General features: G+C 38.9%; 1 protein-coding gene across 2 annotated transcripts in view; it reads right to left on the bottom strand.

Moving 5' to 3' along the window:
- The window catches only part of LOC126094780 (scoloptoxin SSD14-like), a 108,224-nt gene that overhangs the window by 8,923 nt on the left and 81,581 nt on the right, over positions 1-17,720 (bottom strand). For both annotated transcript variants that reach the window (XM_049909341.1, XM_049909349.1), the window contains exons 5-7: positions 17,052-17,252; positions 13,832-14,063; positions 13,555-13,745 (exon numbers count right to left, since the gene is read on the bottom strand). In XM_049909341.1, the coding sequence (XP_049765298.1) occupies positions 13,555-13,745; positions 13,832-14,063; positions 17,052-17,252 (624 nt within the window). The remainder of the gene's footprint in view (positions 1-13,554; positions 13,746-13,831; positions 14,064-17,051; positions 17,253-17,720) is intronic.

Consider the following 17,720-nt stretch of genomic DNA (forward strand, 5'->3'; position numbering starts at 1 on the left):
ATGCTGGAGACTCAGTGAAGGAAGTGGTTAGTAACTCTGATGTCAAAGGTTAGATTTTCGTCAGTTGGTTGCAGGTGTTGGTCAATGGGGGCTGAAATTCTTTCAGTGGGGGCACAATAACCAGCTACAGTGGTGCATCCAGGATTGTTGGGTTTTTGGATTTTGGGGTGCATGAAGAAGGTGGGTGTGTGGGGTATCATAGGGGTGAGGAGGGATATGGATTCACGAGACAGGTTCTGGGAAGTGTCTCAGGCCTTAAGCAGGGATTGAAGGTTATGTTGGACCTATAGAGTGGGATCATTGTGGCAGAGTCTGTAGGTAGAGGAGTCACAGAATTAACAGAGACCTTCCACCAGGTTGTCACTGTGATTTGTAATGACAGTTGTAATGCCACTTCCTTGGACAAGAAATGAAAATCAAAAATTAGCTCCAAAATTCCCAAAGATTTCCCCAAAACAAGTTTCAAATTCCATGAAAAATGAACAAGCAAACAAATTTCCAGTTAACACTATTATCTAGATATTAACCAGTAATTGAATCAGGAATCTAATACTCCATAATTTATTAACATATGAAAGAAAGATAGGATTCAAGTAAAATCAAACTCAAAATTCAAAATCATAGTAAATCACAAAATCATTATAATTAAAATTCACAAAGTAGAACCAACGTTCCCAAATAATACTCCATCTTTGAGATTCGTGAGTAATGGTTAAGGATAATTCAATCCATTGTCACTACGTTACAAAAGTTAGCCAAAGCAAGTCATATTTTTGAATGCTCGTATATGTAGGCACAATTAGATTGTTTTTTCAGAATTGATTATTGCGATCTACTATGACACAGTGAAATGATACTTTGACTTCAAATATAATGTTATTTAGAATTCAGATAGAGGACTTGCATATATTAGACAGAAGTGACTTTTAATTAGATAACATGAAGTTAACACTATTTAGGAAGTGAACACAGATAGACAATTTCATTCGTAATAACTAATGGACTATGTAACTTGGCGATAGTTACGAAGCATATAATTTATAATTCCTCCCAACACCTGGGAAAGCTTCTTCCTCACGGCTCTGTTAGGAAGTGACTAATATTGTGTAATAAACCAGCATATCACATCAATTCACACATTTATCATTCAAGTTTTACAATATTATTTATAGAGATAACATGCTGCAATATTATTTGACTGACGCGCTCGGTGCTTATATAGAAACTCCTTGACGTTAGGAATTAATAACACTGTAACGACTGATTATAGATTTGAGATTACAACCAGTATATAGGGAATTTGGTGTTGCTGGAACTAATTCGAACTTATCATTAATTTTTAAATAGCAACTGATAAACCATCAATTATAAATGATTTAATCACGACATTTGGTGAAGTAAATATCTCGCACAAGTCGCAAGTTCAGTTCATCAGTGTTTTTTTTGTAATGTCGATACCGATGCATAAGAAATAACAATCTCATTGCTCTACCGCTGAGTGTTAGCCAAGAACAAAGATCTGAAAATGACATTACACAGTGACGCGACCTTTGTTTTCAGGTATTATGATAAAGTAAGGAATTGTTTTGAGGCAGTACATGGCTCTGCCAGAGTTCTTCTCTTCCTGTAATCCATACCCTGCTGTCCCTTCTCCTTGCCTGCCTCACTCCAGATTGCTACTTTCATTCAGCACAACAGTTGCCTTCTGGCTGCAACAGCTAGAGATAGTAGTCATGTTTGCATGATGCTTGCTTGTGTGAATTTGCCTGTGTATTCTTTTCTGAAGAAGGCTTTGACTAAAATATCAATATGTAACTATCTTTTCATTATGCCTGTCTGTAAATCAATGTTCATTTTTATGGTGAGTAACAATCTATCTTTTTCATAATATTGTTTATCATTCTCCACATCTTTTGTCTTTTGTAATAATTCAACATCTGAGGTTGGCTGTTCCACAAATATTTCTATGTCAATTTTACCATTGAGAAATGTAGTGGTGATATCCAACTGTGAGAGAAGCAAATCAAATTTCACTAACAAAGCTGTGAGTAATCTAAATGATTCAGTTCTTGCAACTGGAGAGAATGTTTGCAAAAAGTAAACTTCAGGCCATTGGTTGAATCCTTCTGCAACTAATCTTGCTTTTCTGCTCAGCAAAGACCCATCACATCCATATTTATTCCTCAGAACAGTTCTACAGTCAATTATTCTTTCAGACATTGGCTTGCCTACAGTTTCCCAGGTGTTATTTTTCTTCAGTGACCTGATTTCATTGTATACAGCCTCAAATCAGTCCTGATGATCTGGACCATGTAATGTATCTTTTGAAATTTATCTCCATTGGTGTTTGCAATGGAGTTAGTATTATGAATTGAAACATCTATAATCTGTTGAGCAGGGGTGACATTTGAAGAATTATTGTCTTCATGACATGATAAGTTACCATCAGGATTAAACTTTTGATCTGCAGTGAGTGGAAGACCATCTTCTTCAAAGCCATAGAACAGCTGGTTCATTGTCTGACAATGGCTCTGATTCATTGTCTACACCACCATTGAAATCTCCTTCACTGGAATTTATGTTGATGCCTTCTATTTAGTGATAATCTGATTCATTTTCATAAAGTCCAAATAAATTTGCTTGGGCTCAAAACTGTCCTGCTCAAGGAACTTCATATCTCTTATCATGTGAATCCTGTGCTCTATTGGTACCACACATGATTGATTTTAAAATAGTTGGAACAGTCAACAAAAATCCCTTCTTTGCCTTTAGGATGAAACTTGCCTTTGTTTGGTGATTTATCCATGGTGACAACCTTTTGACCAAATGTACAAAGATGAGATAGGTCAGGTTTTCTCTTCAGCTGCTTCTCATGTGGAGTTCCATCAGACAGTCTTTCAATTAAGCAACACTTCTGGTTGTAGTTATCTGTGTTAATGGCTTCAACCCAAAAAGATGTCTGCCGTGTTGTCAGTACACATATCATACAGCAAATCACTGAAAGATGAATCTGATGCCATGGAAAGTGGTGAGGGGTCAACACATGGGTCTGGAGGGACAGCACATGTGGCCCGAATAAGATTGTTGGTGAGAGATAATGCAGGTTTCAATTGATTCACGAAGATCATATGACATTTGCCATTAAACATGATGTCATAGGTGCCAAGTGTGGGTTCCAAAGTTCCACAAGATCACTGCTCTGTGGGTAGTAAGCTGTGGTGTGAAAGTTTGTCATTGCTGCACAGTTCATAAAGTTTTGAGAAGGCAAGAACTCAGATTGGCAGCCATGGTTGATTGTAATTGAGGTGGGGCGGCAGAAGTGGGCAATGTAGGAGTTAACAAAACTATGGGTAACTGTTTTGGCCATAATGTCAGAGAAGGGAATGGATTCATCCCACATTGTGACTCAGTCGATGACAGACAGAATGTAGCGAAAATCATCTTAGGGGGCTAACAGCCCCACAGTGTCAATAAGGACACGATGTAGGCAGCCCTTGGGGGTGCCAAATTTTCCAAGAGGGGGCTGGGTGTGCCGTCCCACCTCACTCCTCTGACATTGGGTACATGTGCAATGATCTTTTTTATACCTTCCTAACAAAACATTCAGTGACTAGTTTAGTGGTAGCTTTGCTTCCTGGGTGGGCCAGTCTGTGCAGGGATGTGAAGATCATCTGGCACATAGGAGCAGACAGGAACAGACAGAACACAGCTGTTTAAGTGTTGTACACCATGAGAGAACCTGTGAGGACCAATACCAAAGAGCATTTTATGTCTGTCAACATTTTGGCTAGCTCAAGATCATCTGTCTGTAGGCATGCCAACTCGTTCCTGTCCCGGGCAGTCAAGATAATGTTTATATGAGACAAACAATCTACAACAACATTGTTAGACCCATGTGTATAGCATTTATCTGTGGAATAGTGCTGAAGCAGTCCAGGGGGAATGTCCTTTCCTGTGTTATGGATGGCATCAGCCAACGGGAGATGGAGAATTCACATTCCTCGGTATTGGTGTAGGTAATGTTTGATTGCCTCATAGAACATGAGGAGTTTGTGACTGAACATTTGTCATTTGCACTGAGAGGAGAAAGTTTCCTAGAAAAGAACTGAAGAGGCACAATATGCTGCTGCAATAACTGCAGCAGTTGGTGTATCACTCACATCTGTGATTACTGAGATGTGAGCATCAAGCACCGGTGGGCCATTATGACAGCGTGTCTGAGGGTGGCCTTGAATGACAAAAGCTGTGTTCATATCATTTGTCCAAGGCACCTTTCTAGCACCTGCAGTGTTCTTACCAATGAAGGTGTTGGTAAGGGATCCTGGATAGAGGTGGAATGTGGCAGGTGTCAGTGGTAGCCATTTATGATACCAGGAACTTACCCTAGTTCATAGTAGTCCATATGTAAAGATAGTTTGGGAATGAACTCTACACAGTCAGATGTTGGTTGGATGCTGTTCAGATGAAACAGTATAACCTAGAAAAGTAAGACTGATTTCAACACCTTTGTGGTGCGGCAATGTCTGGACCTGCAACAGGTGATGTTCATGTTCCTCAGTGGTAGTAGAAAAAATCAAAATGTCATCAAGATAGGTGAATGCAAATGGCAATTGAACAACAGAGAGTCAATAAATCTCTTTTTTGGACTGTGTTTTTGAGGCCATAAGGCATGAAGCAGTGCTCACACAGCCTGAAGGAGGTAATCAGTGTGGCTCTTTGAATGCCGTTAGTGAACATAGTATTTGGTGGAAGTCTTGCAGCAGTCCAGGACACTTACCTGTGTGCCATTAAGCAATTGGGTGAAGTCTTGAATGTGAGTGATTGGACAGTTATCTATGATAGTTCGAGAGTTCATGACCCAGTAAAATCTGCTTGGATTAAATGAGCCCTCTTTCTTCTGGGAAAGGTGGATGTGGGTAGACCAGCTGCTGTCCAATGGATGAATGATTCTGGTGTTGAGTAGTTCACTGACAACTGCCTAGGCATATTGTAACTTTTGGTGATTAAGTGCCTTATAATGTATGGGTGGACCTTCTGTTGTATTAATTCTGCAGCACTTGCCATTAGAGATCACCACCATGAGCGCATCGTTGCAGCTTGCCTGAGTAGCGTCAGTGTCAGAGAGTGAGGGGGGAGTACACTGGGGTATGAAGCTGGAGAGACAAATGTCACTGACCTTGGAGTCCTGAGACATCAATAGCAATGAACACAGAGTAGGCTTGATAACAGCCGCATCACCAGATTGTGAGGAACTCATGTTGGAGAGTTGGTGTACTATGTGAAGAGCCTGTGCCTGCTCTACAAATGAAGTGTTGATCTGTTGATGTAGCAGGGCATTGTGCACATGAAGAGCATGAGCAGTTGACCAGTGAAATGGTAAGCTGGGCCTATAACATAGAGGTCATAGACAGAAAGTGTAGTTGGGGGAGGGGAGGGGGGGTCTTTTGTAGTGAGCATGTAAAGGGTGGTGCCAAATAAGCCTGGAATTAGTATTCCAGATGCATAAAGAGCAGCAAACATGACTGTACATTGGATGAAAGTCCAAAATTTCTAAGAAAGTCAATGTCAAGCAATGATCATCAACATTAACAATGTGAAACATCCATGGGAAACACAGTTCAGACATTAAATGGACCTGGAGATCTGCAGAACTGAGGACTTTGATGTGGGTGTTGTTCACTGCTAATGTTGTCAGTTTGATACACTATGTGATGAAAAGTATCCGGACACCCAAAACACATATGTTTTTCATATCAGGTGCATTTTGCTGCCACCTATTGCCAGGTACTCCATATCAGCGACCTCAGTAGTCATTAGACATCATGAGAGAGCAGAATGGGGTGCTACATGGAACTCACGAACTTCAAATGTGATCAGGTGATTGGGTGTCACTTGTGTCATACATCAGTACGTGAGATATACACACTCCTAAACATATCTAGGTCCACTGTTTCTGATGTGATAATGAAGTCGAAACGTGAAGGGACATGTACAGCACAAAAGCGTACAGGCCGACCTCGTCTGTTGACTGACAGAGACTGCTGACAGCAGAAGAGGGTTGTAATGTGTAATAGGCAGACATCTATCAGACCATCACACAGAAATTCCAAACTATATCAGGATCCACTGCAAGTACTATGACAGTTAGATGGAAGGTGAGAAAACTTGGATTTCATGGTCGAGCAGCTGCTCAAAAGCCACACATCGTGCCACTCAATGCCAAACGATACCTCGCTTGGTGTAAGGAAATAGTGGAAAAATGTTGTGTGGAGTGACAAATCATGGTACATAATGTGGGGATCTGATGGCAGGGTGTGGGTATGACAAATGCCCAGTGAACATCATCTGCCAGCATGTGTAGTGCCAACAGTAAAATTTGGAGGCAGTGGTGTTATGGTGTGGTCATTTTTTTTCATCGAGGGAGCTTGCATTCCATGTTGTTTTGCATGGCACTATCACAGCATGGGCCTACATTGGTGTTTTAAGCACCTTCTTGCTTACTGCTGTTGAAGAGCAATTTGGGGATGGTGATTGCATCTTTCAACATGATCAAGCTCCTGTTCATAATGTACGGCCTGTGGCGGAATGGTTACATGACAATAACACCCCTGTAATGGACTGTCCTGCACAGCATCCTGACCTGAATCCTATAGAACACCTTTGGGATGTTTTGTAACGCCGACTTTGTGCCAGGCCTCACTGACTGATATCGATACCTCTCCTCAGTGCAGCACTCTGTGAAGAATGGGCTGCCATTAAATTCCAGCATTACTGATGGAGGGCACCATGAAATTGTAAGTCATTTTCAGCCACGTGTCCGGATACTTTTGATCACATAGTGTATGCAAGGTGCAAGGCAGGGCTAGTGCCATAGTTATAACAGTAGCCTCCACACCAGTATCAATGAAAAATAGGAGGCTTGATGAGCTGTCCACAATGGAAAGATGACCACCTAAGATGAGTTGTTTACCGATTGTTGTTTGATAAGGCGCAATGTAGGAAGGGCACAGCTAAACTGCTTAAACCAGTCCGCATGCATAGTTTCCACACAAGGCATGCAGCAGTTCCAAGTGGCATCTCCAAATGTAGCTTGTAACCAGCAGAGGGGAACATGAGGTAGAGAGTAAGCTGTGCCACACACATGTCCTCTGTTGGATTCTGCAGAAAGACGTCCTGCTGTACAGCTGCTTTTTCAGTGGTGGTCAGAAGTTATCGGGGAGTCAGTGCAGGTAATGCACGAAAGTTACCACCAGATGGCTGTGTATCATCCTGGGAAACCACGTGTGCTCTTCTGTGGCCTCTGCCAACTGAGCAAAGTGGAGTGGGAGGAGGGAGCCTGCCCACAGTGCCAACAACATCATCTGAATGACTGTTTAGGCTAACGAGAAAGTGTATGCACTGCAGGACTGCAGGAAGCTACATGCTTGATCTGCAAGGTGTAACTTATTTTACAATGGATCAGAAGCATGTGACAATAACTGTAATTGCAATTCATCTGGGAGTCTGATGATCCACAATGACCACAACATGATGTCCAGCATGAATTCGGCATCCACTGATGCGTACAGATGCCACAAAAGTTGGGCTGGAGTCCTAGATCCTATGTTTTTGTCATTTATTATACAATGCATGACCTCATAAGGAAGACATGACAAACATTCAGTAGTAGTAGTAGTTTTAGCCACAGAGTACGTGTGATGGGCAGTTGCTGCTAGGACCAAGGCACTGATAAAGTCTATGAGGCCACACAAATGACTAAACAGGCAAATAAAACAGGAGTCTTAGTTCATGATGCCATGAAAGTGGAAGATGTTACCTGTTAACTTGAACCACAGATGGGACTGTCCTTCAGTAATGAAGGTAATTTAGGAAACCTGCCAGATAAAATTGTATGTGTAGGTGAAGAATTAATTTTTCACTCTGCAGTGGAGTGTGCACTGATATGAAACTTCCTGGCAGATTAAAACTGTGTGCCAGACCAAGACTCAAACTTGGGACCTTTGCCTTTCATGGTAAAGTGCTCTACTGACTGAGCTACGCAAGCACAACTCACAACCCATCCTCACAGCTTCAGTTCTGCCAGTATCTCATCTCCTCCCTTCCAAACTTCACAGGTATGTGTAGGTGTTGGTGCAAGAGGTGAATCTATGGTGACTGATGAAGGCAGTACAGCACTAGCAGTGGTGAACTGTTGATTGGGCAGTTGTGGGTTGGACACCTGTCTGAGGCCACCATGAGGGGTTCGATGTCACGGTCGCATGCAGCACATGGTACAGTAGGCATGGCGGGGATGACCATGGACATTGAAGATAGCATTGCATGAACATCCAAAAGACAGAAGTGATGTGATGTGTCAGCCACGGCCCGCATTGAGGACTGAGGATGCACAACAGAGGAGGTGTGGAATTGTGGTTGAATGTTATGGGAGGTACAGCCATAACAGCAGAATGCAAAAATGAAGAAGTAAAACCATACAGAGCCAGAGAATGGAAGGTATCTGTAGAAGATAAGTGCACAGACCTCAGACCACCAATTGGCAGTGACAAACTGTATAGCATAGAAGTTGCACACTGCGAGGTATACCATCAGGTACAGAACATACATTGTGAACAGGTTGAATGACATGCAAAGTGCTGAATTAACATTACTGTGTGGAAACACTGAAGCTGGTGCACTGTTTTAGCACCAGTGTGCAATTGGTGAGGCTAGAGCATCCATTCAAGTTGGCTAATGGCAGAATTGCTGCTGCTCCAGTTTAACGATCAGATGTGGAAGGAGACACATTTGACATTCACAGTCTATCAGTGAAATGTAATGAGGTAGCACAGAATTTGGAGCACTGCATGTTACAGGATTCAGAGTTAGTAACGTGCACACAGGGAAGTACACAAACACCAGAATAATTTTTGACAGAACATAGGTGAGTCTGGGCCTGTACACACTCAGGTTGAGAAAATATACACTAATCACACTTCCAGTACATTGCATCCTGATGTGACAAGCTGTAAAACCAGAAAATGTAGAACTCCAACAAAAGATAACCACATTGTCAGTCCATGACGAAGTGCAAACCTATGCTGTAGGCATTGAAAATGATGTTCATGAGCATAGTCAGGATCACCAGTGTGGTGATTCCAGTCCTAACAGTGGTATGATAGAGGATGAAAATCACCAGCAAGTGATTCATTATCAGAAACTTTAACAAAACATCAAAGCACAACACAGTTGAACTCTTAACAGTGCACAGATACAAAGACCAAGATAGCAGAGTCAATATTGTCTGCCAGGTCATTAATACACAACATGAACAGTAAGTGCCAAATCATATTTCCCTGGGATGTACCTGAAGTTGCTTCCACATCTGCTGATAAGTCAACATGAACAGTGAGGGTCCAATCACAGTTCCCTGGAGTATACCAGAAGTTGCTTCCACATCTGTTGATAATGCAACATGAACAGTAAGAGGCCAATCAGGCTTCCCTGGGGTATACCTGAAGTTGCTTCCACATCTGTTCATAAGTCTTCATTTAAAGTAATGTGTTGCAGCATCCTCCCTACCCAGGAAATCTATAATCCAGTCACAAATTGTGTTTGATATGCCATACAATAGTAGTTTTATGAATAATGTTAGTGTGGTACTGAGTCAAATGTTTTTCAGGAGTCAAAACATAACACATCCATCTGACTGCCTTGATGTAAGGAGATTAATAAAACATTATTAGGAAAAGGGTAAAAAATCTACCCACCTAGTGACAGCAGGAAAGCAAACATATAAAACAAGGTTTTACTTAAGCAAGCTTTCAGAGCCAGTGGCCCCTTCTTCTGGCAGAAGGACTGAAGGGGAAGAAGGAGTCACTGGCTCCAAAAACTTGCATAAGTAAAACCTTTTCCTGTATGTGTGTTCTCCTGCCACTGCTTGGTGTGTAGAATTTTTTATCTGTCCAATTACATTATATCGTTAAGAATTGATTATTATGTTGCAATATTAGGAAAAGGATAGATTGTTACTCACCATAAAGATGACCCACTGAGTTACAGACAGGCATAACAAAAAGACTGTTAAACATCATAGGTTTCAGTGAAAGCTTTCTCTGGATTGGGGTGGGGAAGAGGAAGGGATAACAGGGTATGGGTGGGGGAAAAGAAGAGCCCTGTCTGGCTGGGTGAGCAGGGGCTAAGCACAGCACTGGAAGGTGGGGTGTGTTTGGGGGTAGTGTGTGCATGTCGTGGGGGGGGGGGGGGGGGGGGGATGGACATGGAATGGAAAAGGAGAGGAGCAGGGAAGGGGAAAGGATGGGTGGGTATGTCGGCAGAGGGCGGTACACATAGGGTGTGAGGGAACATGAAAAGGGAGGAACTGGTAGTACAAGGAGGCTGAAACTGTAGGGTTGAGAGTGTGGAGACAGTAGGTTAAGGCTTGGATAATTTCAGGACCAGAGATCATTTTCTTAGGATAAAAAATAGTGCACCCTGTGGCACAATATGCAGCTGAACATAAGATGCTTGATGCCAATGGCTGCTTCACAACCTGGGCCATCTGAATCCTCCCTTCCACCAACAGCTTTTCTGAACTACACAGATGAGTGTTATCCTCACAACACATTCTTTGCTCCCAAAATTATCCCGGCCTCAACTTATGGTAACCTATTGCCCCACACCCTCCACCCAACAGGTTTCAATCCCATTTCATGTCACCTCCTCCCTTTTCACATTCCCTCACCCTTTTTGTGTGCTGTCCTCTGCCAATGGATCCTCCCCCCCACTCCCCCATCATTTCCCCATCCCTTCTGCTCTTCTTTTCACTTCCTGGTCTTTTTATTTCCTACACTCCCACCTTCTGATGCTGTGCCTGGTAGTCTCTAAGCCCTGTACATCATGCCATACAGTGCTCTTCTCTATCCCATCTGTACCCTGCTATCCCTCTCCTTTTCCCGGACCACTTCAAATTGCTATTCACATGACAGTCGCAGTCTGGTCAGAGCTACCAATATTAGTGGACATGTGTGCATAACACGTGCCTGCCTGTGTGAAGGTGTGTGTTTCTTTGCTGAATAAGGCCTTGACTGAAAGCTATAATGTGTAACAGTGACTTCATTGTGCCTGTCTGCATCTCAATGGGCCATCTTTACAGTGAGTAGCAATCTATCATTTTTCTAATACTGTTGATATTCCAACATGGAGTTTCCATTGTTTGATTTTGCCTAATGGCTTTTCTTCCATCCCACACTACTGTGTTACTTTCCTTTGTTACTATCTCTAAAGCGTTACATTTCTCAGTGTCTATTATTTCTCTTCCTTCATAAGTTTTTTCATCGCCTTCCAAACTGCACATGCTCTGACTTCCGAATCTCACTGTATCAGTGATCTTGCCTGAACACAACACATATCTACCTGACCATGTAGATTGTTGGTGCAACATCTCATGACCCAATTTCTTCCATCCAATAATTAAAATTATACCTATTGACCATATTTCCTTCCTCATCCTCGCATATTTTCGAGCTTGATTTCCCATAGTTTCCTGAGACAAACAAACTCCACCATTTTTATTTGCATTTTGCATATATTTGTGTGTTTGTGCATACTTTCACATATTTATGTGTATTATCAAGTATTTGTGAGTATTTTTACGTATTTGCATGAATGTTTACATTTTTGTGCATTTTTTTGTGTATTTGTACCTTGTTTTTGCATGCCTCTATGTATTTTTATGGGTCTTTTTCTGTAATCCAGTTCCACTCACAACCACTCAACACCTCAATTTGCCCATTTGCTATGTCATTTGCCATTTCCCCAATGCCATCCCTGCCACAATGAATCCTGTTCCATCTTTCTGCATCAATTCAGAAAATTGTCCCTTTTCCAGGTTAAAACCCAGTCCCACATTCTGCTCCTTAAATGCTACCTAAACTTTGGAATTATCAACAATGGCCTAACCATAAAAATTTCTTTCTCTGGATGCCAACCCTCCTTTCACAATGACCTTCACCTTTTGAAATTCCCCCAGTCCCTATCCCTCACAGACTTAACCTGGTATTGCAAAAACACACTTCCATGGCATATGCATCCGGGATCCACCTCTGTTCCCTCAGCAAGACACTGCTACTGTGCAATCCCTACTACATAAATCACATCTCTGAAACTGAATCTCTTGCTCTCCAGCACCTGGAAGAGCATTCAGGACGCCACTTCCATAAGATATCCAACCTGCTGATATTCTACTGCCACATTGGGGCACCACTAGCCAACCCCACTCCTATCCACAGTGCTCCATCTCATCAATCTCTATAGAACCCAGACCCTGGCTAGCACCCTTTTCCAGTATCAGAATCAGAATTTTATTGTCTTATGACGTACAAGCAAAAACAACTGGTTTAAAGTACAAAAGACTCGTCAATATAGATAACTACCCGAAATTCATACAATGTGCCAAAAAGACAACAAAAACAATATTAATTTACAAAAATCACTACAAATTTGTTTCATTACTTTCCATCATCATTTAGAAATTCCACAAGTGAATGATAACATTTTAGCACTAGGATGAAACACAACCTTATCTTCAGTAAAACTAGTTCCATACCATGAAAGTTTTCCATTTTTAATTTGTTATTAATTTTGATAGCCACATATTGAGGAGTCTGTGAGCAGAGTTTTAGTCTATGAGACAGCAATGTAAAATTATCTTTGTTTCTTGTGTCATAAATATGTTGGAAATGGTTTTGTACAAATAATTTTGGATTAGTACGGATAAAGGAAAACAATTCATAAACGTAAATACATGGAAGCGTTAAAATTTTTAGATCCCATTTTTAGATCGGAATAACTTTCTAAGCTTAATATTACACATATTTCTAATATCAGGTTTTTGAAATAATAATATTCTATTTACAACATATGCCTTCCCCCAAAAGATTATTGCAGTTTTACAATCGTTCTAAATAACTGTAGTAAACAACTTTCCTAGTGTCAGTATCACCTGCATAGGACAATACTGTCATTGCAAATGCAAGATTGTTTGCCAAGTAACTTATACACTCCTATTTCTATTCTGTAGAAGAATTTCTATTACTTTAATGCGTAAAAGAGGGTGGGTAGGAATTACTAACTCTGTATATCTCTTTTCTTTTTGTAAATTAAAAAATTTTTTATCACTTCCAAGTTATCGCGATGATGCAACCTTTTTAGGCAATCTAGAGGAAACCTTCCCAGCCTCCCAAAACCCCAAACCCCCTGATCTGGTTTAGGTTCATTGATGATATCTTTATGATCTGGACTCAGGGCCAAGACCCCCTATCAACAAATTTGTATTATCCTATAATTATGCTGCTTAATTATTTTTTAAATAGAATGTCAGTATAGCATACAATTTGTATAATACACTAATAAAACCTCATTCAAGAATAGTATAGCTTAATGGTGATACTTTAATATATTCCACTAGAGTTTGATTCTTCTCCATTCATTTTAGTTTTGATTATGGAAATGCGACAATTAAAACTAATTTTTCCTATTTTAAGGAATTTTAAACTTTTTGAAAACCATATTACATACAATAAATTGATGGTACTTGTGACAGAGACAGCATCCCCATTAGGTGCAATCACTGAAATATGTGCTGTCCCATGATCATCAGGCTGACTTAGCACAGCTCCATAATGTTCTGGGTCATTGTATGTTTCAGAATCACTTATTTGAGCACGTATACTTTCAGCATAACTTCTTGATGTTAAGTTTTTGACAATCTGTGAACACAGAAAAAGAGGGTTTGCAATAAAAATGTGTTCAGGATTGCCTCAATGCAATACCAAAAATTTAGCCAAGCACCAACCTCTAAAACACCTTCATTAAAATAAGGATCACCTAATTCTGTCCTTCTGCCATACCCATATTTGAAAGCTTCTGTGATACGCTGATATGTTGTTATTTCATCAGAAGCAGGTATATAACCATCCAAGATATTCAGTATAAATGCAAGCACAGGTCCTGATCCAGGTAGAGGCATTGTATACAATGTAACATTGCCACCCAACTTAGCAGAAACAGGAGGCTCCCAATGAATCCTAAGTATAAAAGAAGAAAGTGTTACTAAAGTAACTAAAAGATACTACTTAAATTACTCATTTTAATCCAAAGGGTAAAAATCTGGAAAAATAAATTTTGCTTACATTGGTCTTTTTGTTTCGGGGGGGGGGGGGGGGGGGGGAATTATATGAAAACCCTGAAGTTAATATACAGAACATGAAAGACCAAAACTAAAGCTATTAAAGCTATAAAATTTAAAAAAATGGTAAAACAAAACAGACAAAAATCAAAAACTGAAAGTCAAACAAATCAAACTACAGGCTACATCACTAAACAACCAATGGCAAAGGAGTGATTTCAGGTGAAAAAAGAAATTTGATTACCAAATGATTGAAGAAGTAGTGGGACAACATGATACTGAAAAACCCTTGGCATACAACTGAATAAAATGGTCCAATGAAAGCCATAAAATGTAAATAAATAATAAAAAGTTGATCTTGTGTTTTGTAATGTTATGACAGTTTACTGAAATTTTAAAGGTGAACATATTTGTTTCTGTAGATTATGCTGCAAAGAAGGATCAGTTGGAAGCACCATGGGCCAACAAAATACTTTGATTAAGTCCTGACTGTCAAACAGATTCAATCAATCTATCAGTCAATCAATCAAACAATCTCTTTATTCATCTGTTAACAATATACATTGTACGGATGTAGTCAATTACAATATAGTTTCTTATCTTTAATTTGTTTCAAAAACTTGGATATTAAATACAGATATTCTATATCAGTATATATAAATAATATTACTTTTCCATATTCAGATATTCTTCAATGCTATAAAAACTATGTGTTAGTACAAATTGTTTAAGATCTACCTTGAATTTATGAAATTCTTTAATTTTCTTTATTGTAGATGGCAATGCACTAAAGAGTATTTTGGGCTGGTAGTTTATACTTTTTTGGTAGAGTGCTCCTTTGTGGGTGTCTCTGTGAAAATCATCCCTGTTCCTTGTTTCATGGTTATGAAACTGATTATTTAATGTTGAAAATTCCTTGTGAGTTTTCAAAAAGCATACACATTCATAGATGTATAAGCTTGGAAGAATCATTATTTTAAATTCTTTAAATATTTCCCTGCATGACACTCTGCAGGGAACCCCTTTCATTATTCTAATAGCCCTTTTTTTAAGTGTGAAAGCTTGTTTTGCAGTACCTGTATTTCCCCAGAAGATCACACCATATCTAAGCAAACTGTTCATGTAAGCATAATAGGCACACAGCAATGATTCAGTGTTACAACATTCCCGAAGCATTCTTAGCACATAGCAGCATTTACTTAATTTTTTACTCAAAACTCCTAGATGCTTTTCCCATCTCAAGTGCTCATCCACCCATATACCGAGGAATTTTGTGTATGGAGCTTGTGCAATAACATAGTTCCCTAACTCAGCTTTTATTTTTCTTCTAGCTTTACTTTTAATATTACTTACATTGGTTGAAACTTAGCTCTCAAACTGACATATGGAGGTTTCCTAATTTGTGACAAAAGAGAGGGATGAAAGAACAGTGTAGACATGATCTACATTAATTCCCCCATCCCTTGTCCTCTTATTTGAATTTTATTATTTTTGGTTATTCATTTGTTTTTTAGAAATGAGTAGGCTACATTTTCTGCCAGGACAGTTATTAGATGTATTTATTCACAACTGGAATTTCAGCCTATTATGCTCCTATCAAAAGACAATTCACTATGAAGTGCATCAGTCCATGATCATTCCTTGTAAGAGGACACTTTCCTTGTGACAACCATGTTTATATATTCCTCAGGCATAATAATACAGGAATTTTTAGCTTTAAAGACATGGCATGTACATCTTCCTATACAAATGGAATAGGTAAATATGGTTCATATGAGGTGAGCCTCCTCTTAAAAGAAATTATTATGCAATTACATACTTCATAGTGAGCTGTCTCTTGAGAATGGCATAACATATTGAAAGTGCAATTGTGGATAAATACACTTAAAAAGTTAAGGAGCAATGCAAATTTGATAAGAGAAAAAATTGAAAGAATGAAGACAAGAATCAGAATGACATATAGTTAATAATGGAAGTAATGCTAGATGAAATGAAAAAGCAACTGAAGTACAAAAAGAAACAGACACCCATGATGTATTTCAATAGAAATCTTTAAACCTGAAGACAAGTAACAGAAAGCAAACTTTCAAAATGATATGCAGAATTCTCGCAGAGGAAGACATTGTCTAAAAATAAGAATGTTGCTGTAATTGTTCTGCTTGACAAGAAATGAAACAGGTAGGATGTCAAAACTATAGGCTTATCAGTCCTCTTCAGTAATGTTCAAGATACTTACTAAAATAATAGCCTACCACATAGAAGAAAACATTGTATTTTAATCAAGCAAAGTAACAAGCCTGTTTTTAGAAGTGTACATAATACAATGGAATGTCTCTAAGTTGCAAATGAAATTATGGAGTTGAGAAATGAATATGAATTATCACTTTTTCTAAAAAAAACTTAATAATGACAAAGCATTTGACTCAGTTTCTACCTGATACATGCTGCCAACCTTTAAAAAGCAAGAATTTTAGTGTGAAAATCTACTGATTTTTTTGTCTCCTCTTGTGATTGTCACAAGATACAACATGAAACATACTCTGAGCATAATTTCATTCCAGCAACCTATTTTACAAGAGGCTCCCCAAGAAATTATGAAAATTGCATTAATTAATTAGTTACAAGAACACGTTTTTGGAGTCTATTTATTTATGTGTAGCATCCAACTTAAAGTAAGAAATGAGAAAAAGTACCAGTATTAAAATAAGAAGCAATGTTAGGTTACTCTTAATACAGCTATTTTTACAATCACATGAATACAAGTGCTGAGCAATATAATAATTATATTCATGACGTTCCAGGGAATCTAAAGAGATTTAACCTTCATTTACAAAAGTTATGAAATATTTTTGCTCTAACTTTAGTTGAATTGCACCCATGAACATACTCATAATTCCTTAGGTCATCCATTGTCATGATTCCTCCAAGATCTGTGACATCTTTAATAAATTTCTCACCAAGAGAGCCATTATAGAAAATATCTATACCATTTTCAGCAATCTGTGTTAATGTTTCACCCAAAGTTGGTCGTTTCAGTATGTCACCCAGCTGCCACACATTTCCAGTTTCAGGATTGATCAAAAGCTCACTGCAAAATAATTTTCATAGTTTCATTACAGAAGAATATATTATGTATATTGTCTGCTAATTCCTGCTTCAAAGCATTAAGCACAATTTATCCATTTGTAAGCATATTAGTTCATTATAACAAAATGCAAGATGAGAAATATCTTATTTTATATTGCAAATAACTACATGTCAACATATAAATAATAAAGTAATTACTTTTTAGATTACAAAAATGAAAGCTTTTAAAATGAAAACAAGTAACAAATACACCAATATTTTTCCTGGCATGAAAATGAGTCATCACATAAACAAATGTTCAAACTCTGTGTTTTTATAGTTTAATAAATTCCCATTTTGTCCATCAAGCCCAGTGGTACAAAAATTAATAGCATCACAGGAAATATTGTAAGTGAAATATAACATTAAGAATACCAGAGGTTAGCAAGATATTCTTTATTTTAATTAGCAATTTTGGTCCATAGCTGTT

Source organism: Schistocerca cancellata, chromosome 1 (assembly GCF_023864275.1).
Source record: "Schistocerca cancellata isolate TAMUIC-IGC-003103 chromosome 1, iqSchCanc2.1, whole genome shotgun sequence".
In the NCBI taxonomy this organism is placed as follows: Eukaryota; Metazoa; Arthropoda; class Insecta; order Orthoptera; family Acrididae; genus Schistocerca; species Schistocerca cancellata.